The 25,839-nt window shown below is 44.2% G+C and overlaps 1 protein-coding gene and 1 long non-coding RNA gene across 3 annotated transcripts in view; one reads left to right on the top strand and one right to left on the bottom strand.

Moving 5' to 3' along the window:
* LOC110332849 overlaps nucleotides 1–7,996 on the bottom strand; it is an 18,423-nt gene extending 10,427 nt beyond the window's left edge. The window contains exons 1-2 of the long non-coding RNA XR_002381041.1: nucleotides 7,733–7,996; nucleotides 7,346–7,437 (exon numbers count right to left, since the gene is read on the bottom strand). This is a non-coding gene — a long non-coding RNA (uncharacterized LOC110332849). The remainder of the gene's footprint in view (nucleotides 1–7,345; nucleotides 7,438–7,732) is intronic.
* Map3k8 (mitogen-activated protein kinase kinase kinase 8) overlaps nucleotides 7,346–25,839 on the top strand; it is a 26,323-nt gene continuing 7,829 nt past the window's right edge. Inside the window, exons 1-6 of one of the 2 annotated variants that reach the window (XM_021214795.2) lie at nucleotides 8,128–8,393; nucleotides 8,518–8,711; nucleotides 12,247–12,604; nucleotides 18,393–18,560; nucleotides 20,775–21,036; nucleotides 21,903–22,009. In XM_021214795.2, coding sequence (XP_021070454.2) covers nucleotides 8,220–8,393; nucleotides 8,518–8,711; nucleotides 12,247–12,604; nucleotides 18,393–18,560; nucleotides 20,775–21,036; nucleotides 21,903–22,009 — 1,263 coding nt within the window. In that variant the 5' untranslated portion in view covers nucleotides 8,128–8,219. Of the gene's footprint in view, nucleotides 7,427–8,127; nucleotides 8,394–8,517; nucleotides 8,712–12,246; nucleotides 12,605–18,392; nucleotides 18,561–20,774; nucleotides 21,037–21,902; nucleotides 22,010–25,839 lie in introns of those variants that run through there. The other variant, XM_029546959.1, reaches the window with a different exon arrangement.

Genomic DNA, 25,839 nt, shown 5'->3' with positions numbered 1-25,839 from the left:
GACCCTCAGCAGGCACAGGACCCACACCAGACCCTCAGCAGGCACAGGACCCACACCAGACCCTCAGCAGGCACAGGACCCACACCAGACCCTCACCACCTCCACTGTGAGAATGAATATGAGGCTTTTGTAAATGACTCACTGTCTAGAATTGTGATGCAGAGGTACACATGGTATAGGAAATGAAAGAAAGAACTCTGGGACAAGGAGCTGAGTTGCATATTTTACATATCAAAGCAGACCTAGCCTCCAGGTTCTTCCAGCATCCCTCAGTCCCTACCTGGCATACCCTGCCACAGGGCCAGTGATCTAGCCCCAGAGCAGCTTCCCAATAAACCTGCTTTTAATATAATCTAATCTGGCTTGAATTGGTTCATTTCACTGGTGGAGAAATAACCTATCAATTTTATTTTTAAATTTTACTTTCTTGATTTAAGACAAAGCACCCAGGGCTGGAGAGGTGGCTCAGTGATTCTGAGCACAAGGTGTTCTTCCAGAGGACCTGGATCTAATTCTCAGAACCCGCAGGGCTCCTTGTAACCATGTTACTCTAGTTCCAGTATCCCAATGTCTTCTGCTGACCTCCTGAGGTTCTACACATACATGGTGTACAGACATTCATGAAAGCAAAACACCCCACACATCATAACTTTTTAAAAAGATTTCTTTTTAAATCAACACCAAAAACCCTGAAACTCAAAAGGCTAAACAAACCGAACTCTGCCTCTGTTGAGACGATCACAAAGGTTTACTTCTGTGTCGCACATAAAGAATGCCAGTTTGGTAGGGGCTTCCTATGCCATGGTTGTTAAAGGGCAGACTCAAGATGTGTTGTGTTTTCCCCCCTGCACTGAACATTTATGTTTGCATATACAGAAGTAGGATCAAGTTGAATAGTCTTTTCTTAAACAGTTCCTCCCCATACCCAATCACACATGGACAATAGGTCCCATGCATGGCCAACTCTATTGTCCGTGTGCCTTAGCTGCAGGTGCTGTAAGCAGAAGGTCAGAGAAGGCTGTGTGTGTGGAAATGTAGGCAAAGAAGAGGGGTGAGGCCCACATGACTGAAGGTGCAGAATCTCCACAAGTCCAGGAGGGGCTGTGTGAGGAGAGAGAGGTTAGGAGGGCCACCACTGACGTCTGTCTCCCCCTCTCAAATGTGACTAATGAAAGCTAGATTCCAGTCGAGGACGAGCCCTCCACAGTCCTGGGGGCAGGCTGCCCTCTCTGGTCATTTTAGAAGGCCATGAGTAAGAAGTTTGCATTTGAGAGGGTGAATGAAGAAGCCCACAGCAATAGTTCCCATTTTCCAAATGTGGCCCAAGGAGCTCAAATTTGGGGATGTCTCAAAAGTCAAATTAAAATGAAAAAAGCTTAAGTTTTAGCTTTAGCCACCAACAGGTGGTCTCTATTCACCCGCAAGCCCAGTTCATAGTCAGACAACAGCCACAGCTGAGTACATTCAGAAATACCCCTTCCATTCCCACGTGGTAGTCCCTCAGGACTTCCCTTGTAACCTCAAGATTCATCAGTCTCTGCGGAGGCCCAAAGTCCTCTTTCCAGTGCTTCCTCCTGCTCTGCACACTGATGGCAAACGCTGACAGGTTCATGGAGGAAAAGTAGGATGGCAGAGGGACTGCCCTTTTGGTCCTTGTCTGCTCTCTGCTACAGTCAGTCCCAGGCAGAGCTGCAGAGGATGAGGACAAAGCCTCACGGGCTTAGAGCTATGTCATATGTATGTTCCCAAATGGACTTGTTCTTTCATCCCCACAGGGGGGCAGGTGAGAGCCCAAGCTCTAGCGTTTTTCATTTTCCAGTGGTGTCTGAAGTCTTAGTGAGCTGCAGAGGCAGAGCAGAATCTAGCAATGCACACTATGGTCCCATGAGTCTGATGAACATCCTTGATCAATCCTAAGATGCAGAGTGAGACTGAATGGATGATTCACCAACCAGCAGTTCACACTTCTTATGGTGATGAGAAGGGACACAGTGTGTGCTAGGGGATGAAATTAATATATTTAGTGCCAGAGGAATATGGTCAAAACCAAGGGGTGGGATACAGAGCAGAAAGCCTTGACTCTTAGTTGGTGCTCACATGATATACCATCCGTGGGACTGTGTGCCTTATAAGGGTGTATCAGGCTCTGACAAAACTTATGTGTTCTGCATATAAGAACTTTATTATGTTGAAACACCAAAGAACTCCAAATAGATTGGACCAGAAAAGAAATTCCTCCCATCACATAATAGTCAAAACACTAAATGCACAAAACAAAGAAAAAATATTAAAAGCAGTAAGGGAAAAAGGTCAAGCAACATATAAAGGCAGACCTATCAGAAATATTCCAGACTTCTCACCAGAGACTATGAAAGCCAGAAGATCCTGGGCAGATGTCATATAGACCCTAAGAGAACACAAATATCAGCCCAGGCTACTATACCCAGCAAAACTCTCAATTACCATAGATGGAGAAACCAAGATATTCCATGACAAAACCAAATTTTCATAGTATCTTTCCACAAATTCAGCCCTATAAAGGATAATAAATGGAAAACTCCAACACAAGGAGGGAATCTACACCCTAGAAAAAACAAAAAAAGTAATCTTCTTTCAACAAACCCAAAAGAAGATAGCCACACAAACATAATTCCACCTCTAACAAAAATAACAGGAAACAACAGTCACTATTCCTCAATATCTCTTAACATCAATGGACTCAATTCCCCAATAAAAAGACATAGACTAACAAACTGGGTATGTAAACAGGACCCAACATTTTGCTGCATACAGGAAATGCACCTCAGTGACAAAGACAGACACTACCTCAGAGTAAAGGGCTGTACAATGTTCCAAGCAAATGGTCCCAAGAAACAACCTGGAGTAGCCATTCTAATATCGAATAAAAATGACTTTCAACCAAGAGTTATCAAAAAAAAAGATAAGCATACTCATCAAAGGAAAAATATGCCGAAACGAACTCTCAATTCTGAACATCTATGCTCCAAATGCAAGGGCACCCACATTCATAAAAGAAACTTTACTGAAGCTCAAAGCACACATTGTACCTCACACAATAAGTTAGACTCCAGAGAACCAAATAATCCTATCAACAGAGAATTTTCAACTGAGGAAACTTGAATGGCTGAGAAGCACCTAAAGAAATGTTCAGCATGCTTAGTCATCAGGAAAATGCAAATCAAAACAACCCTGGGATTCCACCTCACACTGGTCAGAATGGCTAAGATCAAAATCTCAGGTGACAGAACATGCTCACAAGGATGTGGAGAAAGAGGAACACTCCTCCATTGCTGGTGGGAATGCAAGCTGGTACAACCACTCTGGAAATCAGTCTGGCAGTTCCTCAGAAAATTGGACATAGTACTACGTGAGGACCCAGCTATATCACTCCTGGGCATATACCCAGAAGATGCTCCAACATATAAGGACACATGTTCCACTATGTTCATAGCAGCCATATTTATAATAGCCAGAAGCTGGAAAGAACCCAGATGTCCCTCAACAGAAGAATGGATACAGAATATGTGGTTCATTTACACAATGGAATACTACTCAGCTATTAAAAACAATGACTTTACAAAATTCACAGGCAAATGGATGGATCTAGGAAATATCATCCTGAGTTAGGTATCTCAGTCACAAAAGAACACACATAGAATGTATTTACTGATAAGTGGACATTAGGCAAAGAGCGTGGAACACCCAAGATATAACTCACAGACTGCATGGAGCTTGAGAGGAAGCATGACCAGAGTGGATGTTTCAGTCCTACTTAGAAGGGGGAACAACATAATCAAGGGTGGGAGGGACTTGGCAGGAAGGGATGGGGGAGAGTGGTAAAAGAGGGGAAGACTCAGGTATGGGAGGAGATGGAGGAGATGTACAGAGGGTCAGGAAATTGAATAGAGGTGTGAAGCAATTGGAGGGGGGCATGAAGAACTGAGGGTAGCAACTAGAAAGTCCCAGATGCCAGGAAAGCAAGAGGCTCTCAGGACCCCACAGGGATGTCATTAGCTGAAATATCCCACAAAGGGGAGGGAGAACCTGAGGAGACCATATCCAGAGGATAGGCATGCCCCCTCCCCCATCGAGGGATGGGGCCACACAGCCATCTCTAAAATTTTAATCCAGAATTGCTCCTGTTTAAAGAAATACAGGGACAAAGAGCAGAACAGAGACTGAAGGAAAGGCCATCCAGAGACTGCCCCACCTGGGGATCCGTCCCACAGGCAGATACAAAAGGCAGACACTATTGCTGATGCCATGAAATGCTTGCTAACAGGAGCCTCATACAGCTGTCTCCTGAGAGGCTCTGCCAGATCCTGACCAATACAGACGCAGATGCTCACAGCCAATCATTAGATTGAGCACAGGGACCCAGTGGAGGATTTAGGGGAAGGACTGAAGGAGCTGAAGGGGTCTTATCTGGCATCAGTGGGAAGAGAGGCCCCCTGGGTCCTGTGAAGGCTTGATGCCCCAGTGGAATGCTAGGGCAGAGAGGCAGGAGTGGGTGGGTAGGGGAGCACCCTCATAGAAGCAGGATAAGGGGGGATGGGATAGGGGATTTGCAGAGGGGAAATGGGAAAGGGGATAACATTTGAAAAGTAAACAAATAAAATATCCAATTAAAAAGAAGAGAGCGACTTAGAAATTAAGAGAACACATAGTCTGATAGGTTTCTCCCTTTACTTTTCCTTAGGAATAAATATTAGAATCCTTTAAAAAAAAGTTATATTCACAAATTAACCTCAACACCCTCTTAATCTAAAGTATCTTATTTAAAGTTTTCTTAAAATTGAGCATTTAATTTTTCCTCAATACCTTGTGGTTTTGTTATTGTCCTAAAATGAATTTTGAACCATTGTTTCCTATCAGAATGCATATAATTATCTTCCAATTTATTCAAGTTTATTTTGTTCACAAATGTCTGTATTTTGTTTTTGCCCTTTTGAGACAGGATCTTGCTATATAACCTAGAATGGTATTGAGCATTTAAAAAATTAATTTTTAAAAATTTTTTATTAAGTGTGTGTTGGTCTCTCTCTCTCTCTCTCTCTCTCTCTCTCTCTCTCTCTCTCTCTCTCTCTCAGATGCAATGCCTGTAGAGGCCCAAGAGGGCGCTATTCATCCTGCAAATGATTGTAAGCCACCTGATGTGGATGTTGGAAATCAAAGCAAGTCCTCTGCAAGAGCAGTAACCATTTTTAACTGGTAAGCTGTGCCTCTAGCCCTTGACATTGAACTTTTGATCTTCCTGCCTCAACCTCCCCATGTTAGGATTACAGATCCTTGCCACCTGTAGTGGTTCCAATAGGGTTGGCCACCATAGACTCATGCATTTGAATGCTTGGCCCTTAGGAAATGACACTATTAAGTGAGTGTGTCCTTGTTAAAATGGATGCAGTCTTGTTGGAGGAAGTATGTCACTGTGGGGCTGGAATTTGAGGTCCTATGCTCAAGCTCTGCCCAGTGCAGAAGACAGTTTTCCTTTTGGCTGCCTTTGGATCAAGACATAGAACTCTCAACTCCTCTTCCAGCATCATGTCTTTCTGCACGTTGCCGTGCTTCCTGCCATAATGAAAATGGACTGAACCTCTGAAACTGTAAGCCAGACCCATTTACATGTTTATTTTCTATAAGAGTTGCTAGGTAATGGTATCTCTTCACAGCAATTAAACCCTAAGACACCACCCTTGTGTCTTATGCCTGGCTATAGTTTGTACATATGGAGAAGACTGGAAAGCAGTGCCTTATGAATATACTAAACTACAGGCATATTTTTTATTACCTAGATGAGAGGATTGTCAGGTTAGTTGCTAATCATTTTCTTTCCTGAATGAGTAAATAAGGAAAAATTTCCTAACAAATTCTAACTACAGAGTCATGAAGTGCTTGCTGACAGGGGCCTCACACAGCTCATTGTTGCCCCAGCTGAGGGAAAAAAAACTTCTCCAGGGAACTGCAGCAACCGACTGCAGCCCAGCCCGGGTTGGAAGTTTGTGCCCTGTGGAGACCATCCTAAGCGCTGTAATCCCAGCATTTGGGTGGTGGAAGCAGAAGTACCTCATAGGAATCCAATGCCAGCCTGGGCTGCAATGTCAAATTACAGGCTAGCTTGGGCTACAGCATGAGCCGCAGCCTCAACGCATACATGCATACGGACATGCATGCATAAAATAAAACAGACTCCTCCGAGCCTCAGCCAGTGGCTCTCCACATGCAGGCTTCTCATCTGCAAAGTTTAAAAGTCATTTAGCCCTGTGTGGTTGCGCACACCTACAGTCCTAGATACTTGAAGACCCAGCTACACCACCACCACCACCACCACCACCACCACCACCTGTAAACACACACTTTGCTAGCACAGGTCTGAAAAGAAATCCAGGAAGAGCTAGCAAGCTTCCTTCTTTGCAGTTGTATTCTCTTTTCAGTCTGTTTGAGGTTGGTAAATTCATTGTTTTGTTAGACTTTAAACATCTGAAAGTCACCAGGTGTAATGATGCATACTTTTAACCCTAGCACTTGGGAAGCAAGTTTCTTGCTTCATGGCTATCCTAGGCTACCGAGTGAGTTCTGAGGCCAGATAGTTCCGAGGCACAGAAAAACCACCCTATCTAAAAACAAAAACAAAATATAAGATGTCCGAAATTAAGTTTTTAAATTCACCCCACAACATAAAATCAGCAGGTGCTTAAAGCAAAAATATCTAGTTCATTAAAGTACAGTTGTACTGGGGCGCCTACTGCAGGGAACTCAGAGACTCACTTCCCAAAATATGTGTGGTGTAATGAGCTCATCCAAGGGGGCGGGGCAGGGCGAGGCGTGGTTTCATGATTCTATTTTTAAAGTGTTTATAAGCCCATCCTTTATGGCCTAAGTCAGCTGACAAGGGAGAGATGAATCTCACATAGCAGGTAGATGCAAACTCTGTACTAATCTGGGTTTCCTCAGAAAGTCTAAAGGGTAGCGTGCTTGAGTTTCAACAGAGCCTGGAATGATCAGCTCTCTGCCCAGTTCTAAGATCCAAGGACTGAGGCCCCCCGAAGAGCCCAGTGCAGGCTGCTTTTGCCAATTCCCAGGCTGCTTGGTTGGTGTGGGCTGTGCTAGCTCACTCTCTGTGAGAACAGAAAGGTCAAGTCCTCCACAAGGGGAGCAACAGAGATTCCTGTAACCATCAAAGTACTTCAAGTCACACAAAGCTCTCACATTATAAAGTAACTGCAGACAGTCAGGCGACTTTCCTCACCAAGCAAATCTAGTCTTGCTTGTTATGCACCTTAAGGATAACCCGGGCGCCATTCCTCACCTGAGCTTTCTGTCCTACCTCTGCCAGAAGTTTTCTTAGGATATCCTTGAAGGACAATTCATTTTCCACGGAGGGATCGTGGAAAGATCATCTTAAGGGGTGAGTTGAACCTGGTGAGGAATGAGTCGGGGACTGTCAAGAGCCGAAAGAGCAGCAGCTTAGTTACAGGGGCACTGGCTTCACAACTCAGCCTAGGACCCCCAGGTCTGGTCGTTGGGATGGGCATTAGACCTCGCTTGTTCTCTGGGGTCTTGTAAAGTGCCTGGTCTTTGATATGGAGCATTTGGAGGGAGGAGCAGGATAAATGGTGACTGGAGTTCTTGGAGGTGCTTTCCTCCTAGAACTGTATTTGGGTCTCACCTTCCCTAAACTTTCTAACAAAGAAGCAAACCCCTAGATTATTACCTGGAGCTAAGGGATCCTAGAAGTCAGCTCTAAAAGTAGAGCTGTGCCATCGAACAACTGGTTCAGCAGACTAAAGATCAAAACTAGTTGTGAGAGTAGAGAATACCGCAGGAAACTTTTGCCGTAACTTAAAAGTACAGTATCTGAACTGAATCCTGGCTGCTTGCAAGCCTCCCGCTGCAACTGGGAAAGCTGGTCCTCTTGGCAGGTCCTGGGGAGGATCTGGAACCGCAAACTCCGGCCAGGAAGACGCTCTCTGGCCACAGATTGGGAGCACAAGCCCGGGGTGGGGTGGATTCTCAGCACCGCTCCGCCCGGTTCCGCCTCCATCTCCACCCCGCGCCCCGGGGCCCGAGGGTGGGAGGACGGAATTTCCCAGCGCGGGGGCTCCCATGTCCGGGGCCAGCCGGCAGGCCCTTTCTGTTTACGGAGAGAAAAGGGAAATGGAAAAGGCGGGGAGGAGGCTGGCGTTGGCTGCGCCTCTCCAATGCTGGTTCAGACGCCGAGAGTCAGGGCCCGCAGCGTACTGCTCCTCCTGCTGCCGATCGCCCGCCCTCCAGTCCATCGCCCGTCCTCAGCACGCCCGCACGCCTGGGTCTCGCAGGCTGGCCACCCGCTGCCCACCGAGCCCAAGCTCGGAGCGGGCACACAGAACACTCAGGTAACAGGGTTTAGGGTGCCCTGAGTGTGTTTCAGGGGCGTTCCACCTAGATGCCCAGGGGGTCCCACACTGAAACGGAGCGTGCCTCCCACCGGTGAACACTCGGGTGGCCTGCCGCCCGCAGGTACAGCTGGAAAACACCTTGCGCAAGACCGCGGGGCAGTGTGGACTCGAGGCTCCTCCCCCCTTCCTCCTTCTTCCCGGATCTCGGGTGACCAGTCAGTGCAGGCCTGGGCTGTGGCGGGGGACGCGAGCACTGGCGCTCATCGCGCCTCCTGCGGGGGGGACGCTACCTGGACTGCTGGACTCTGAGCCTGGGTGAGTACAACTTGGAGCCTAAAGGACCCCACTATGGTCGCTGAGTTGCTGGGCTTCTTTTACCTTAAGCAAAGCTTGCTTATCTTAAGGGGCCAAGTGGGTCGAGAGGGAGTTGTGGGAAACATATTTGGGTCCCGAAGGAAAACATAATCCGGTTTTTGATAAAATGGATGGATGGGGTTGGGAAAGATAAAGCCAATAAACTTGCTTAGCATTATAAGACATCTGCTGAGGCACCCAACTTCAATGGATTGAGGCTTGTGTGTTCTGGTCCTTAAAGACTTTATCCTGTAGGAGACTAGGAGCAGGACACTTGAGACGTCTTGAAGTTTTGAACAAGAGTGAATTTGATTCAACAGGGCTAGAAAGCATGTTTCTGGGACTTTTTCAAAAGAAAACTATATTAAGAGATATGTCCGAAGGAGCAATGGGTTGTTTCAATGGGGGAAAATCCCTTTTTAAAATGGGAACTAACACAGGCATCACCCCCCACTGCAAGGCAGAATATCAAGACTGTATATAGTCTGCATTTACTTGCTGGGCAATTCGAGGTTCTCTAGGTTCGCTGTGTGGATGTTAACAGCCAAGAGAGAGCCTTACATTCCTGGGTTTTTTTTTTTTTTTTATTTTCATAGGTACTTTCTGAAATAATTCTAAGTTAATTTATAGTTAATATTTTGAAATTTAATTACAAAAAACCCCACCAGTCTTGGCCTGCATTTGAAACAACTGTCTCTAAACTGTTCTAACTCTCCATCCTGCTAGGACATACGGTTTTTGGAGAGGATTTTGACCTGAGTCCAGGATCAGGGATGTTAAGCTGAGCGCATTCATCACTAAACTGGAGTGGCTTCACCATGCACAGACAGGGGCGCTGGTCTTGTGTAGCTCAGAAACCATAAGCTAATGTGTGGTCTGCTTAGTTGAGCCTGGAGGGTGTAGGCTCTCACGCTTGCTCCAGAGACTGTGGGGGCACTGGTTTGTTGGGCAGCAGATCTTTGTGGCAAGAGCCTCTCAGGAATTGAGCAAGCTCTATAGAAAGTTTCAGAGTTAAACATCCCTCCATCTCCCTGCCCTCCCCCTCTCTGTCTTGTTCCCATATAGACCTCTGTGTGTGTGTGTGTGTGTGTGTGTGTGTATGTATGTGTGCGTGTCCATTTGGTGTGTGTGTTTGTGTGTGTGTGTGTGTGTGTGTGTGTGTGTGTGTGATTTCTTAGGCTTTAAGTATAGCCTATAAGGGCACACATTTTGTTCACACCTTTCTGCAGGTTTGCAAACCCAAACTGGTCTTTCCTTTCTAGAACAGTGTCATAATTTGGAACTGTTTGGACACCTCTCCCCACACCCCTTCTTTCTTGAGTCACAAACTTTACTGTTTTGTCAGGTCATTTATTTGCTAATTCAGTCTGGAGCCTTTACCAAGGGAGCTTAAAGCCAAAGGATTTTTAACTTCTGTTTTCCTAGTAAATTCTACAGCTGCAGAAACTGCAACTAATGGCTGTGCGAAACTGAGGTTGAAGGTTCTCTCCCTATCAGCTTACAAGGCTTCCTGTGTAGCTTGACAAGTTAGGGACTTGAATCACAATCTTCCTCAGCGATGTGTAAACTGTCTGGGAAGGCACTGTGTGGACCATGGTCTAGATTTAAGTGTGTTGATAACTAGCAGAGGCAGACGTTTCTGTCTGGGCTCGCCTTCCCCCTTTGCTTCAACGAAGACACAATCTTTAAAAACTTTAAAACTTTTAAAACTTTAAAATATTTAAAACTTTAAAAACTTTAAAATCTTTAAAAGCCAGTCTGGGGAATAGGCAATCAAATCAGACTCACAGACGGGAAAGGAGGCCAGCATGGTATCTGTTCATCTAGGTCTACATCCTAGTGCTTGTTGGCACAGCTTAACTCACTACACACCAGACACTGGTAGATTGTGTGCAGGAGCCTTTGTAATCGGATGATAGGTGCTATTGTTATCTCCACCTTACAGCTGAGGGAAACCAAGGTACAGAGAGATTAAGATACTTGTTTAACCATCTCATAGGCAGAGAGGTTGGTGGTGAGATTTGGGCATAAAGACAGTGGGATGGATACTAATGCCTTCCTCATTTGCATACCAGAAGCACATGACTTGATCATGTGTGCAGATGTTCCTGGTGGAAATTTCCAGGAACTTTGAGCTGAAGCTCCAAGTTGATACAGGTTCGTGGCTTTGGCGGAGTAATATTTTATTACTTGCTGTGTGTGTATTGATGTAATGTACATGTACATGCTTGTGTGTGTATTATATTATATGTATATATAATACAGGTGCACATGCATAGTGCATGTGTATGCTGGTACATGTGGAGGCTAGAAGTCAACATTGGCTGTCTTTCCCAGCTTACTTTTAGGGAGGTCTTTCATTAAACCTAGAGCTCATGGGTTCAGTTAAAGCTGCCAGCCAGTGAGCTCTAGGGAGTCGCCTGCCTCCACCCCAGCACTATAGCACTTCCTAAGCTCCTGTGCTCTTACGGACCTGACATATCTTCCAGAGATGCTTAAGTCAGACAGGCTTTAAATCTGCTTAGATCTCGTAGGTGCGCTTATTTGTAGGGGAGCAGAGTTATCTCAGGACCCAGAGGGACAGTATCACTTTTTATTGTCACTTTTTATCAGCTCGCTTGACTTCTTTTGTCATCTACATTTCCTAAGTGTAGCACCTGATCTTGTGGGACTGAAGTGTCACTTTGGCTGGTGAAGTCAGTTGAACTTCACCTGTGGCTTGCTTATAGCAGGTTTGGTTTTCCTGGGCTCTTTCTCCTACTAAAGCCTCTCCAGATATAGGTATTACATTAGCTTTCTGGGACCTTCAAGATGTGTGCTTTGTGCTATTTAAAAAAAGATATTCAGGTGTCAGGAGGGAGCTATGACTCACAGGTCAATGAGTCACCTTTCTGATACTTGTTTATCTTTGGCACATATAGAATCCCAGCTCCTGTCCCCTTCTATAGAGCTGTTTAATTTCTTCCTACCCGATTTCCCCACACAGGTAACGTCTTACATTTCATACCCTCCAATTAAACTGTTTTACACACTTTCTTCTCTCTTGGGACTTAGCTTGTTTACCTAGTTAGTTCCTGAATTTTAGTCAAGTGGTTCATTTTCTTTCAAACCACTTTTTCTTTAAAGCCACAGCGATCTTGGGCTGTACAATGAAGTTGTGCAAGGTCAGTAATTATAAAAAGCAGGAACCTCAGTCTTCAGAGAGACCCGGACTGCTGTCTCTTGTGTTTATGTTTAGTGAAAGTTTGTTTTCAGTGGCTAAAGCAGATGCCAGAGTGAGTGCCTCCCAAGCATCTCAGGTCTCCCCTGCAAAGCAAGCTGGACTAAAGATTATCTAAGGTCCCTTTGACCTTGGCACTGTTCACTTGAATTCACATGTGTGAGTAAAGAAGAATGCTTGTTATGAACGGAGGCACAGAGGAGCAGGTCCCCAGGCCCTTTGGTCTCCAATGCAAACACCTTAGAGTGAAGGAAGTGTTTGTGTTTCCTTCTGTAGACTCTCAGCGGGCACCACAGTGATGGAGTACATGAGCACTGGAAGTGACGAGAAAGAAGACGTTGATTTACTAATTAAGCATTTAAACGTGTCGGAAGTCATAGACATAATGGAGAACCTTTATGCAAGTGAAGAGCCAGCAGTGTATGAGCCCAGTCTGATGACCATGTGTCCAGACAGCAATCAAAACGAGGAACGTTCGGAGTCACTGCTTCGGAGTGGCCAGGAGGTTCCCTGGTTGTCATCTGTCAGATATGGAACCGTGGAGGATCTGCTTGCATTTGCAAACCATATCTCCAATATGACAAAGCATTTTTATGGACGCCGACCACAAGAATGTGGAATTTTATTAAATATGGTATGTGTCTTCTCACCAGTTGAGTGTTGTGTGCTCTGCTTTGCTGGTAGTGCTTCGCTGAATGCACAGTGGTATTGAACTTGACTTAGACAAGTCTTAACGATTGTGGTTACTGATGAGAATCACCTCCTTCTTAAAGATGGGAAGAAGATCTTCATGCAAGTTCCATTGCAGGGGCCTGTAATTTAGTAGTGAGCCTATGAAGAAGAATTAGGAATATACTTTGTTTACTATAGGCCATGTAAGTAAGCACTGAACCCTGACCTATACCCTCAACCCTTACAGACTTATTTTGACAATTCATTGAAAGGCTCATTCATTATATACATGGAAGAGAGGGTCTTAATTGGAGTTCATCAGTCAAGAGAAAAATGAAAGCTGTCTTAATGTTTTAGAAAACAGAATTATTTTCTCTTATCACGTTGGTTAAATTTGGTTCTTGTAGAACTGCAGCTTACAGGTGGCAAATAGCTACCCACAGATTCACTCTCTTTAAGTGGCGATGACCCACAGTGATGGAGTTGCTTAACCATCCCAAGTATGCAGATAATTCAAAGATACCGTGACAAGTCTTTGTTGCCACAGTAGTTGCTCAGGTGGCGTGTCTAGGTGTGGCTGGCATTCTGTCAGGTCCTTATTGTGTCAGAGGTGAATATGTGGGCGGTGGTTAAAAGGCGATCTAATTTTGTAAAAAGGACAGTTGGCAAAAGAGTAGGCGGTAAGTTACAAACATGCCTATTTGTAGAGATGGCTCTCTTTTGCTTGGTGTGTACAAATGCCAGCATGTCCCATGCTGGGGGAGCTCTTCCCAAAGAGCCCAAGTTGGGACAAAGGACATCACAACAATAGCAATAATAATAATAATCTTAATTGTCTCATTTATTTAATGAAAATTAGCACAGTAATTTAGGTCAGCTATGAAGTGAGTTATTTGTCAACTGTGTTTGGCTCAGTAAGAAGCAAGCTCACATTCTGCACAGGGGTGTGACTTCCTTTGGTGTGGGTCTACCACACTGCATTTAACAGTGGACTAAATGCTTTGTCTGTAGGATGTGACTTCATTCTATAAATGGAAATTTATGATTTGAAGCAGTAGCCATACCTGATTTTCTCAGGCAGGGTAAAATTAGAGAAGTATGCTTCAAAATAACACACTTGGGTGTGACAAATTCAATATGTATGCATTTCTTTCATTTTCACACATATTTGATATATGAATACAAATGGGATAAATCAGTTGTCCTTGCTTGTGAATGTATAGAGACTTGGGTATGTTTGCCCTCATTGAGGAGAGATGGACCACAGTCCACGTACATAGGGAATCCTGGGATATTTTAGAGACTCCTAGAAAGTGGTTTCGTGCTTCTCTTTAAGGGTAGAACCAGAAGAGCTAACACAGAAAGGGCCAGAAACCACAGTCATTAGAAGGACGTACAACCTGACCAGCCAAGGTGCAACCGAATGGTTATCATTCCTTGTTAGAGAGCCCATGCTCAACACATGAGCAAATCAAACTAAAAATAAAATTATAAATCAAAGATACCATGAAGGCAGGGCTCTTAATAATCTTAAAAATACTTGTATTTTCTTTTAATGCTGAAGAATATAAAATATAAGGCGAGAAGACCAGAAAGAATGGGATGATAGAAAGCAGTATAGCTCATGGGCGAGTATATCCATCTCCATTAGGCCTAGGAGCTGGGCCTCTCAGGACTGTGTTTGACTTTCCTGATTCTGGCATTAAAAATGAAACTGTTCATTGTAGCAATCTGTCACAGCTGTGTGCCTCATAAGTAATTGCCTATGGAGTGGTCTCTGGTCAGAGCTGGTCTGGCATCATGGTCATAGACATGACTTTTAACCCCATTGACTCTGGCACAGTGCCTTCTGTGGATGCATCTATCATCTAGTCGAGTTTTCTTTTGTCATGCTTCATCTGTGGACTTAGCAGAGCTGTGTGCTTTGGGCTGGCTTTGCTGTTCCTTATCTCTCTTCCTTAGAGAATTAGCTGCCACCTAGAATGGGTCCAGAGTAAAATGTGTCCGTAAAAGCTTCCTAAATAAGGAAAGAAACCTTTCTTTACCTACTTGTTCATTTGGTAGGCATACCTGGATAGCTATGGTGTATCTGGCTATTCCAGATGCTAGATAGCATTTTGATAGTCTGTAACACAGGGAGCTCACTGCCTGGTGCTGCAGGATGCAAGTGAACAGGTAATATAAGAGCACACAGTCAGTCACAGCGGACCTACACTCTGACAGGCGTGGGAGTCCTTAGACAAGATTTCTAAGGGAAGGAAAAAGGAGGATGTCGGCACAGGCTTGCAAGAAAAACTGGTACCCATGCCAAGGTGTAAACATCACGTTGGAGCCAGCTAAATGAAGTGAAGAGTGTTTTCTGTGAAGGGACAGTATGTGCAAAGGCTCACAGGCATAGAGACCTGCTGTGTTCTGACTGCCAGCACACAGAGTGCTGCAAACTTAATTAGACAGGATGGAGAGCTACAGATAGAACAATAACCCAAAGCATGGCATGTTGGCTAGTTCTCCCCAAGTGTGTATTTATACGTGTGTTACTTCCCTTAAAATAACATATGTTATTAAAGATTGCACTCATATCCAACAGAACCCAAGAAAAGAGCATCAGGAGATTAGCCCAGAGACTGCTCTATGTCAGAGTGCAAAGTTATTTATAACCAGTTCATACTTGACCTGGAGTAAAATAAAAATGAGTCCCCAGGCATTCAACCCTGGGAATTGTATGTGGGTCCCCCCCACACACCACTCCCCCAAAACACACCTCTTCCTGGATTCATTCGCTCACAGTTTCTGGTATGGCATTCGGAATGATGATCCTCTTGGGGTTGAAGAGTCCAACTCTCCACTTGGTGTTTGAACCAGGCAGGTTCAGTGCCACATTTGTCAAGTTCTTATATATAATCAAATTTATCTCTGATCCCCTTACCTTAGATTCTACTCTGTGGCCTACTCCCACTCATGTAAATATATATGATGAATTTTGGCAGTGGCTGAGAGTTCTGAATTAAGAACCTGGTATGTAGTTTGCCTTTGAAATGGAAATTCTTACTACCTGTCTTATACTAACCAGAACCTGAACATCGGGATCCACTTATGTCCCCAGAGGGTAGGAGAGATGTAGCTTAGCCTTTGTTTTAGCTAATCTATTTGCATGGATTTAGTTGACGACCACTCCTACTTTGGGTCACACAGCTAACTCAATAAAATACCTAAGAAATGTTCTCAGGTACTGCCTGCTGTGTGGTTTAGTACAGAAAACAGCAATCTGGATGTGAGACTAGATGGCATATGTCAAGTGTCTGTCCTGGAAAGTGACTTTGGTAAATTGGAGAACTGGCAGGAAAAAAAAAAATCACAGGGTTCTGCAAGGTTGTTTGGAACCCTAGAAAGAGAAAATTAAAGCTAAAAATCCTTGTCAAACTCAAGCAAGAAAGACCTGGAGTTAGGGAGAGAGCCAGGAATGCTGTGAATTGCTCACTGGCTGGGACTTGGGCCTCACTGGGTGAGTCCAGGTGACTTTGAAGAACTGAGTCTGCACCCCAGCATGGCTTTAATTACAGCCTTCTGGAACCCCAAAGGCTCATACACAAAGAGTGGGCACTCTGGCTGTGGGGTTAGGCAGAATCAAATGCAAAACCCCTTTCTGGCACCGATTGGAGAGTTGCTTCACCCCTTGGAGCCAGCCTCAGCTATGCAATGGAAAGAAAAATAGAAGGAACATAGCTCAGGCTGGCTGTAGACTTTAATGAGATAATGCAGACAGCTAGGTAAGCACGGGTCCTTACTTAGCTTTCAGAGTGCAGTGGCCGATCCTTCCCTGTGTCCCCCTGGAAAGAATAAGGGGGTGGTAGTGGAACTGGCTCATAGCACACTTAGTTTAGTACAAAGCCAAACTTTCACAAACAAGGGTTAAACACTGAGATGGTTAACTAGAGCATTCTGTGGATGACAAGAAGCAAGGGGACCCAAAGAAAGTCATGCCAGATGTTAGCTCTGTCTAAATGTAGAAGAGACCACCACTGCAGTGTCCTCAGCAGCGATAAGAGACAACACTTCTTTGGAGAGGCAGTTAGCATATTTTAAATGAGACAATCCCATGGTCTCTACTTAGTTCCTGGAAGGACCTGTACAGGGTTACAACGCAGCAAAAGCACCCTGTAAACATTGTTTAAATTTAGTGATTTTTGCATATCCAAGTATTGGGTTATTCTTTGCTTCCTTCCCTGGCTAACAGCGAGCACACATTTGTGGATTGTGGAGCTAAATTAGCAATGATGGAGGTTGAGTGAGCAGTCTTTGGTCTGGCTCAAATGGTGAGTGGACATCTAGTTGCATCTATAGTTGCATCAAGTGCTTGCTCTTCTTTCAGGGGATAGGCTTAGGGGCTCCACATTCTCCTCAGCTCTTAAGGTAGCTCAATACTATTTCATTCCTAAGTCCTGGAGTGATATCTCAGACCATAATAGCATGAATCACACTGAGGGGAGAGCTGGCATTTTAGGAGACAATCCTTCAGGAGAGTTTACATCAGTGGTTCTCAACCGGTGGGTCGCAAGCGCACAGGGGTTGCATATCAGATGTCCTGCAGATTAAATATTTACCTTACAATTCACAACAGTAGCAAAGCCAGTCATGACGTAGCAATGAAGTAATTTAGTGTTTGTAGGTGGGGGGTGGGGTGGGGATCACCACAACATGAAGAACTGCATTAAGGAGTCAAAGCATTAGGAAGGCCGAGAGCCACTGCTGTAGACATTTTTAAAACATGTGTTCCAGGCCATGCTTCCAATGGACTACCATTTTACTTGAGTTAGGGTATGTACTCACTTTTCATTTATTTTTTAAATGTTCTTCCCATGTATCCCTGACTGGCCTAGCCCTCACCACTCTCTTGCCTCTGCCTTCTCAGTGCTGGTACTTCTGGAATGTCCCACCATGGGGGACTTGGGTAGAATCCACATCCCACATTGCTCTCAGGACATACCTCTTGATGTTTGGACAGGACAGGTTTTGCTCTTGTTCTTTGCACCTAAGCATGTTTTGTTTGTTGTTTATGTATGCAGTGCTGGATGTCAGTCCCAGGACCTTATGAGAACTAGGCGGGTGTTTTACCACTGAGCAACACCCCCAGCCCAGATCCACTTGTTATGAAAGGCCTGATTCTAACCCTTCAAGGCCTGGGCCCAACTTATCTCTACTCATGGCTGCCTCCTCAACACCAAGCCCATCCCAGAGCACATAGTAGGCACACATTAAATTAAGCAAGGAAGCCAAAGAGAAACAACTCTGCCCTTCCTTATTTATGTAGCATTGTCAACTCATGACTGATATCACTGGCTCCACAGTCCTCCCTGAGCCTCAGTTAATTTCCACGCTCTCTCTGTGTGCATCCGGGCTGAGTGAAAGCTGACAAACAGGCTAGCACATTTAAACAGAATCAAGTCAACCTCCAGGCTGCGGTGCAGCCTTCATTTTCAGTCTTTGGGTCTCTGTCCTCAGACGCCTTAGATAAATAATTTTTCAACTTCTATTTAGCAGCTAACTACTCACAAGCATTTGGAAATATGAGCAGGTTGGACCAGGAACTTGTGTCTGCTACAAGCTTTCTCTGGCTTGCTCAAGTTCTAAATATAGCCTGTAATCTCAGAATCACACATGGAACCACTGCACTGATGGCTGTGCATAAGAATGTTTCTAAAATAGCTTCTGTTGTGTGAGTCTCTCACCTCAGCATCTGTATCTCCTTACAGGTAATCAGTCCCCAGAATGGCCGCTACCAAATCGATTCGGATGTTCTCCTTGTCCCCTGGAAGCTGACATACAGGAACATCGGCTCTGGTTTCGTTCCTCGGGGGGCCTTTGGAAAAGTATACTTAGCCCAAGACATGAAGACCAAGAAAAGAATGGCGTGCAAACTGGTGTGTGCAGCCACACTGTGTGTCTGACTCCCTGGCTTAGAGTTATTTATCCCCACACTGGGTCTTACCTAAGGTTCCTACCCCAAAGTGTCTGCCATTTCTGGAGTGGCTTGTAGCTTGGGACCATTCAGCTCCTACATCTCCACTTAGGTGTCTTGTAGCTTGTAATCTAATTAAAATAATGTTTTGGTGTGTCTGTCAAAGGCTTAGATGACACCATCTCCCTTAAATGGGATCAGTGGAGCTTGCCTGCATTGGAGGATATCGGCTACTGTTCCCTGGGGAGGGGTCCAAGGCAGGCAACAGAGACTGGAAAGATAGGGTGTTCCTCGGGACTGCAGAATTATAGGGCTGAATTCAGTTGTACAGGTTGCTGATATGACCTTATCTCTTATTAAGCAATGACTGTTTAAAATGAATGCATTGGTGCTTCAGAGGAGTGCTGGGCACACTGGCAGCTGAGAATGTACAAATCTGGAATGGCCCAGTAACTCACTGCTTAATGACACACAGCAGAGGTGTGTCCGTTTGTGGGACAATTCTGGTTTGCTGAAGTAGCATTCTGAGAGCTTCACAGGTGCCAGGCAGGTGACTCTTTATGCTCTGGGACACTAGATCACAAAGAGAATGAATGGCTTACAGCTAAAGGGGTGTGGCTGCATCTCAGAACCCTTAAGTTCAGAGAGCTGGACACCAAATAAGATCTAGTGTACGAGGTTTTATTTGTATTAGGAACAAAAACAGAACCACAAATACATCTGCTAAATGCTGTGATCATGGAGTACCCTTGGGACATAGTGACTGGAAAGAGTCAGGGGATCCCTGGTGGAGTCTGGTATTTTTAGTTTAGTTGGGAATCACATCTGTAGTGAGAGTCGACAGTTCACTGGGTTTGACATCATTTTACAGTGTGATGAAGTTAAATATTATTTTCTACACTTTTTGTGGTGTTTAGAATCGAGCCCACTCACTTATCCACAGCAAGTACTCCACCACTAGGCTGCATCCCTGGCCTGTGTGCACTCTTGATTTAACAAAAAAGCAAAATAAAGAATGGTTCTCAGATGCCATGTTTCAGTCTCCCAAGCTACCCACAAGACAACAATGTATTGTTTTTAATTTGTCCTTTCATTATGATTCACTAGATACACCTTTAATCCCAGCACTTGTGGGGCAGAGGCAGGTGGATCATAATAAATTAAAGGACAACCTGGTCTTCATAGTGAGTTCCAGCCAAGGCTACATAGTGCAACCCCCGTCTCAAAGAAAACAATACAAATAAAAAGCCTGACTTGACAATCTTTTACTAAAAGGAAAACAAGACTTATAGTAAGCTATTTGAAGTATCGCTCCAGAGTTTCCAAACTGTAATTATCTGGAGATCTTTTATAAAAAATGGCAACCCAGTATTATAATTTTTAAATTTTACTACAAGTTCATGAGGAAATGATTTTGTTGGATTGTTGTTCTTTTAGTATTTGTTATAGTCACATATTTTAGGGCAGTACTTTCTTAAAATCAAAATATAATTAAAAATCCCAGACAGGCTCAAAAGGATGGAGGCTTGTGGATAACTAGCCTTCCATAATGTGACAATTCTCAGGAACTTATTATTTTCCCAGATGTGTGCACAGCATCATTTAAAAACAGTACTGGAACTTTTACAATTTTTCTTTTGCCCCTAGCACAATATTAGGAGGCATTTTAGGCTATCTCTGCTCTGCCAATACTACTTCTTACCACAGTTCTTACTGATGAAGACCTGAGCCTTCACAGGATGTAAAGGCGGGTGAGCGCTTTTCTTAAAGGCTTGAGTCTGAGGTGGTCAAGGGACCAGTGACTTCATCTTATCACACAGTGAGGTGAAATTTTGGAACACAGTGTTCTAGGAGCCATGGAGATGAAGAGAATCAATTATAGGAAATTCTTAGCTCAGTCAGTATTTTGAAACCCTGTTTGGATTCCTAAACTCTAAATGAAGTAAGTTTTTTCCCTACCTTGTTTTTCATTGTCTAAAAAAGTTCATATCTAAAGATGTCATGACGTAGAAGTGGGTGTGTGGTAAACAATTCTTGACACCACAGTGCTCTGTTATAAACATCAAGGTGTCCTTGTGTTGTTTTGGCTTCCAGTTTTCTGGTTGATCTGTATTGTCTGGCGTTTGTTTATTGTCCTGAGGTTGTTTAGACTCTTGCCCCTGTTTTGTGTTGCTAGATCCCTGTAGATCAGTTTAAGCCATCGGATGTGGAAATCCAGGCCTGCTTCCGGCATGAGAACATTGCTGAGTTATATGGTGCCGTCCTGTGGGGCGATACTGTCCATCTCTTTATGGAAGCCGGCGAGGGAGGGTCTGTTCTGGAGAAGCTGGAGAGTTGTGGGCCCATGAGAGAATTTGAAATTATTTGGGTGACGAAGCACGTTCTCAAGGGACTTGATTTTCTGCACTCCAAGAAAGTGATCCACCATGATATTAAACGTGAGTAGTGGGGTCTGCCTTATTGCTGTTTAATGGGGCTAGAGAGATGCTTTAAACCAAAGCACTCACTGACAGGCAGCTCCCTGCAGACACAGTGTCCTTTTCTGTGCTCCTAAGGGGCTCACAGCAGGAATGTTAACACTCAGAAGGGAGGCTGAGGACTGGAGATTGATACAAGGATGATGACCAAGTGTTTGTTGGATGTGCTGCCTCTGTCCTTGTATTGTGATTTAAAAATAATCGGTACTGAGTGGGTAGCTCAGGGATAGAACTGTTTAGCCCATAGGAGGCCCTGGGTTTGATCCCCAACACACATACACACACACACACACACACACACACACACACACACACACACNCACGCACACACACACACACACACACGGGGGGGTGTTATATAATGCAAGCACATAGGCATATTTTTTGAGTAATAAATAACCTCTTAATTTTGAGCCATAATTTGGCAACAATTCATTAAACAATCTCTTTAAAAAAAATTGTCAGAACTCAGATATAGTATAGAAATAAACCAGAGAGACTTACTATAAATCTTTTAATACCTAATGTTGAATTGGACACCATAGCTTTAATCAGAAAAAACCTATACATATATATTTTTAACAACAGTGGCTCGATAGTAGATGTGTATATCTTAGATTTTGAAGCCAAAACCTCGAGCTTTCCTGACGGCTGTAGCTCCTATCTGCCCACACTGTGGGTCCCTGACAGGCCTCTGCTGGGTTGGACCGCCTGTGTCATTGTCAGAAGCTTTGCTTTCGGCTCTGGTTAGGACTTGCTGTTCTAGATGACTTTTTCCTGTTGAGTTAGGATGCATTAACTCACATTAAAAACCCCTCTCGTTGCAGCTAGCAACATTGTATTCATGTCTACAAAAGCTGTTTTGGTAGATTTTGGCCTGAGTGTTAAAATGACTGAAGATGTCTATCTTCCCAAGGACCTCCGGGGAACAGAGGTAATTAATTGTATTGGTGATGGTCTGGAAATGCTGTGACAAACAGCAAGGAAGGGGACTAAATGGCAACATTGAATGATCATTGCCACCAGAACAAACTCATTTTACTTTTTACCTTTTTACTATTTATATGATAAGACTTTAAATATGCATGGTTATATTTATAGACATTATTTATTACTATGTTTATATATACAACACAAAGCACTTACAGACAATTCAGTGCCAAAACACAGGGCCAGTTGACCGTTCCTAATTCAAAAGTCTAGAAAGCTAGGCAAGAGCTAGAGAGAGGTTGCCAAGTAAAGTGCTTGCTACACAAGTCCCAGGACCTGAGTTCAAATCCTGAGAACCCAAATAAAGCCATGTGTGGTAGTCCTAGTGTGACTGTGGGTAGATCTGAGTAGACAGGAGTCTTCCTCAAAGCTCACAGGAAAGTAGCCTGGAATACAAGGTACAAATAAGAGATTCCGCCTCAAGGTGGGAAGTGTCACATGTGCAGTGTTGTATATATTACACAGACAGACAGACAGATAGACAAGGTGAAAAGAAAAGCCCACAAATATATCAGATATTCCAGAATATGAGCTCCTAAATCTGAGGTGTTTTTGGTTCTAAGTTTCTCAAGTAAGGGATACTCATAATTCATCTTTAAAACTGTTAGAGAACAATAGTCAACTTATAGTTCTCCTTAGCACCTTAAATGAATTATTTCTTCCTTAAAATTATTGTGTGTAAATACTGGTATAACAGGTAGATGACTGCTGTTATCCTATTTTATAAGAAGACAATGGAGAGATTGTAACATGGTGCCTGACATTACCCAGTCACCAGCAGAGCCTGAGTTTGAATTCTTGAAGAGTAAGGATTTAGTTTTGTATTTTCTGTGGATTCAGGCTCTAAATTCTGAGTAACATTTAAAACAGAACTACCACATTACTACATATCAAATTATGACTACTGCAACTCTTGATTCAGAAGTCTGCCCGGCCCTGGTGTTAGCATTTACTGAGGACTGGCCACCAAATGCCTGCCTGCCTTTCACCCCAGGACAGCATAAGCTTGGAGACCTGAGCACCCTGTTGGAATCTGGAGTGATAGAATGTAACTAGTCTGTCAGTCCAAGCTTACTGAGAAAGCCCTTCCCGGGTAGAAATAAGCTTCTGTGATTCCTTGGTTTTGATTTCTGTGAGGCAGGCCTCTGTATACAACCCTGGCTGACCCATAATCCTCCTGCCTCAGCCTCCCTGGTGCTGAGGTCATACTGGTTCATAAGCCTCTTTTAAGTTAAAAAATGTTTGTTTCCTGTTTCTTAAGAGAGCTTTGTCACAGTAGAAAGTCTGATCAGACTTAATGCTCAGGACGCTGTCTTTGGAAGGCGTCTCCACTTTTGGTCATTAGTCAGGAGTGCAGCTCTGGGACATTCCACCCTTTTCCCTGGAACCAGTTTGAGAAACAAAATTATTTATGTATTAGAGAAAAAAATACCTTTTATTTCCTGGCAGTGCAGTCAAGTTGAAGATTATGCAATGTTGGGGAAAATCTTAGGTGTCTGCGCTTCTCCACCAGGATGGTTGGGTGTAGAGTCACAGATCTTGGTCATCAATAGCGTTTCTTCTTATTTGAGTTTGGGATAGCTCAGGCTGGCCTCAATTGCACTATATAGCCTAGGCTGGACTTATATTCAGTATCCTCTTGCCCCTGCCTCTGTGTACTTATTAGAATTATGGGGCATATAACATACCCATGTAGCTCCTGAGTAGTATTTAGATGGAGTATTTTCAGCCAATGCTAATTTGCAGGTATTCAGTACAAAATTGATCCTGGTGTCTTCTTATACCCTGCCCCCATCATTGTCTCCCTTGTACTGTCTGCACAGTGCTCACAAATGGAGGTCTGATTGTGATCAGTGTGCACAGGACAATGAAGTCCTAATGCAAACCTTCAGCAAGTCTGCTTTTACTCCTTATATGAAATATCAAATTGGATATTACTAGCCAGGCAAGCAGGCAGGGTTACTTCCATTAGGATATGTGATCGCTCCGCTGCTGGCAAGGCAATGTTTGTTTCAGATTTCTGCAGTATAGTTCACAACTACAGACTGCACCTCTACATAGTGCTTGCTCTTTCTTGCACACACTCTCTCTCTCCCTTCCTCTCTATTCCTCTTTCTCTCTCCCTCCCTCTCTCTACCCCTTTCTCCATTCACATTCAGAGTGTTAGACAGTAACTTGAGTGTTATATTGTAACATGCCATATATACCCAAAGTTAATCTGGTGTATATTTACTGGTTTTTATATACCAGTGGGGAAAAATAGGAAATATAAATAACACACTAGAATTACTTTGTTGTGTTTTTTGCTTGTTTTTGATTTTTACAGTTCTTACTTTCTTCTGAGTCTAGCATCAGCTTCTGGTAAGTTAACATATAATGATCATGTGTACATGTGCTCATGCCTGTAAGTTAACATATAATGATCATGGGCACATGTGCTCATGCAGGCCTTCCATGGCAGCCTCTTTTCCTTGCTACAAAAGCCTCAGCTCTGACTTCAAGTTCCCCTGCACTTTACTCATTCCTGGGGGTTGGGGGTTAGACAACTCCGGGACCAGTGCTGTCTGTTCTGACCCAAGCCTTCCAGGCAGCCAGCCCAAAGATAGACCTTTCTGTCCTGCCTGTTCTGGCTCTTTCCGGAGCTTGAGGAGGAAGAAACGCTGAGCTGGAAGGTCCTGGCTGTGTGCCAGAGGTCTGCACCATGGCAGACTGATCCTGGCAGCTCCAGTCATAGACTGGGCATGTGGGCCTAGAGAGCTGAGATCCGCCCATGTATACATTCACTTCGTCCCTACTCTGTGTGACAGAGGGAGAGGAGGCAGGCATCCCCCACTGACAGTAAGCACACATCATTTCTTTCTTAACTGTATCTGATTATGGTAAGTTTCAACAGGAAGTCCACTCATTCTTCTTGGCAAGCTGTACATGTGTAACTCCTTGTTGATCACGGGGTACAAAGTTGACAAATGTTTAATTCTGTGAATGAGATTGTGTTTATTTAAAAAGTGTGTTTATTTAATATGCTGGGCATTGTCTGCAGGGAAAGTGGATGAGCATGGAGCTACAGCAGGCTTGCTGTGGGCAGAAGGAAGTGTGTTTTAGGAAGGATTTGAGCCTGCTACGAAGGGGAAACTGGGCAATTTCCCCATTTTCGTAAGCTGATTTTATACTTATTTACTCAGAAGCGAATTCTGAGAATACCAACCCTTTCCTCATATTCACACAACAGCATAAAACCTTTTTAAACTTCACGCCTGAAGGGCTTGGGGTCCCGAGTAGTTCTTACCTGTGAGTCTTCCTCTCCTGACCTCTCCCCTCCCCGCCCTGTCTCCTCTTTTTCCCCATCCCTTCCTTCTTTATTCTGTTTTCTTTCCCTCCCGCATTCCTTCACTTGTTCTTTTTTCCTTGTTTGACCTTGGAGCATTTGTGTGTTGGTGGTGGTGTGAGGTGTCCCTAGGATGGGACCCAAGTAGAAGCACAGGGCTCATTAACCTGAAGGACACTTAGCAGGGTATTCTCAGAGCGGCTGTGTTCTTGCTGTGGCCGGTGACATGAGTGCAGATGTGGAATTTTCCACGTGTAACCTCATCCAACTCAAAAGCTTTCGATTTTGGAGGCTTTGTACCTTTAAATTAGAGTCACACAGCCTGTGGTGTTAATTAGAAAACTAGAGCTCTGGGTCTGTGACAACCCTACACTCTGTGTCTGTGACAACCCTACACTCTGCGTCTGTGACAACCCTACACTCTGCGTCTGTGACAACCCTACACTCTG

Source organism: Mus pahari, chromosome 15 (assembly GCF_900095145.1).
Source record: "Mus pahari chromosome 15, PAHARI_EIJ_v1.1, whole genome shotgun sequence".
Lineage (NCBI taxonomy): Eukaryota > Metazoa > Chordata > Mammalia > Rodentia > Muridae > Mus > Mus pahari.
The sequence above is the reverse complement of the archived record's forward strand: the minus strand, read 5'-3'. Positions and strand labels throughout refer to the sequence as shown.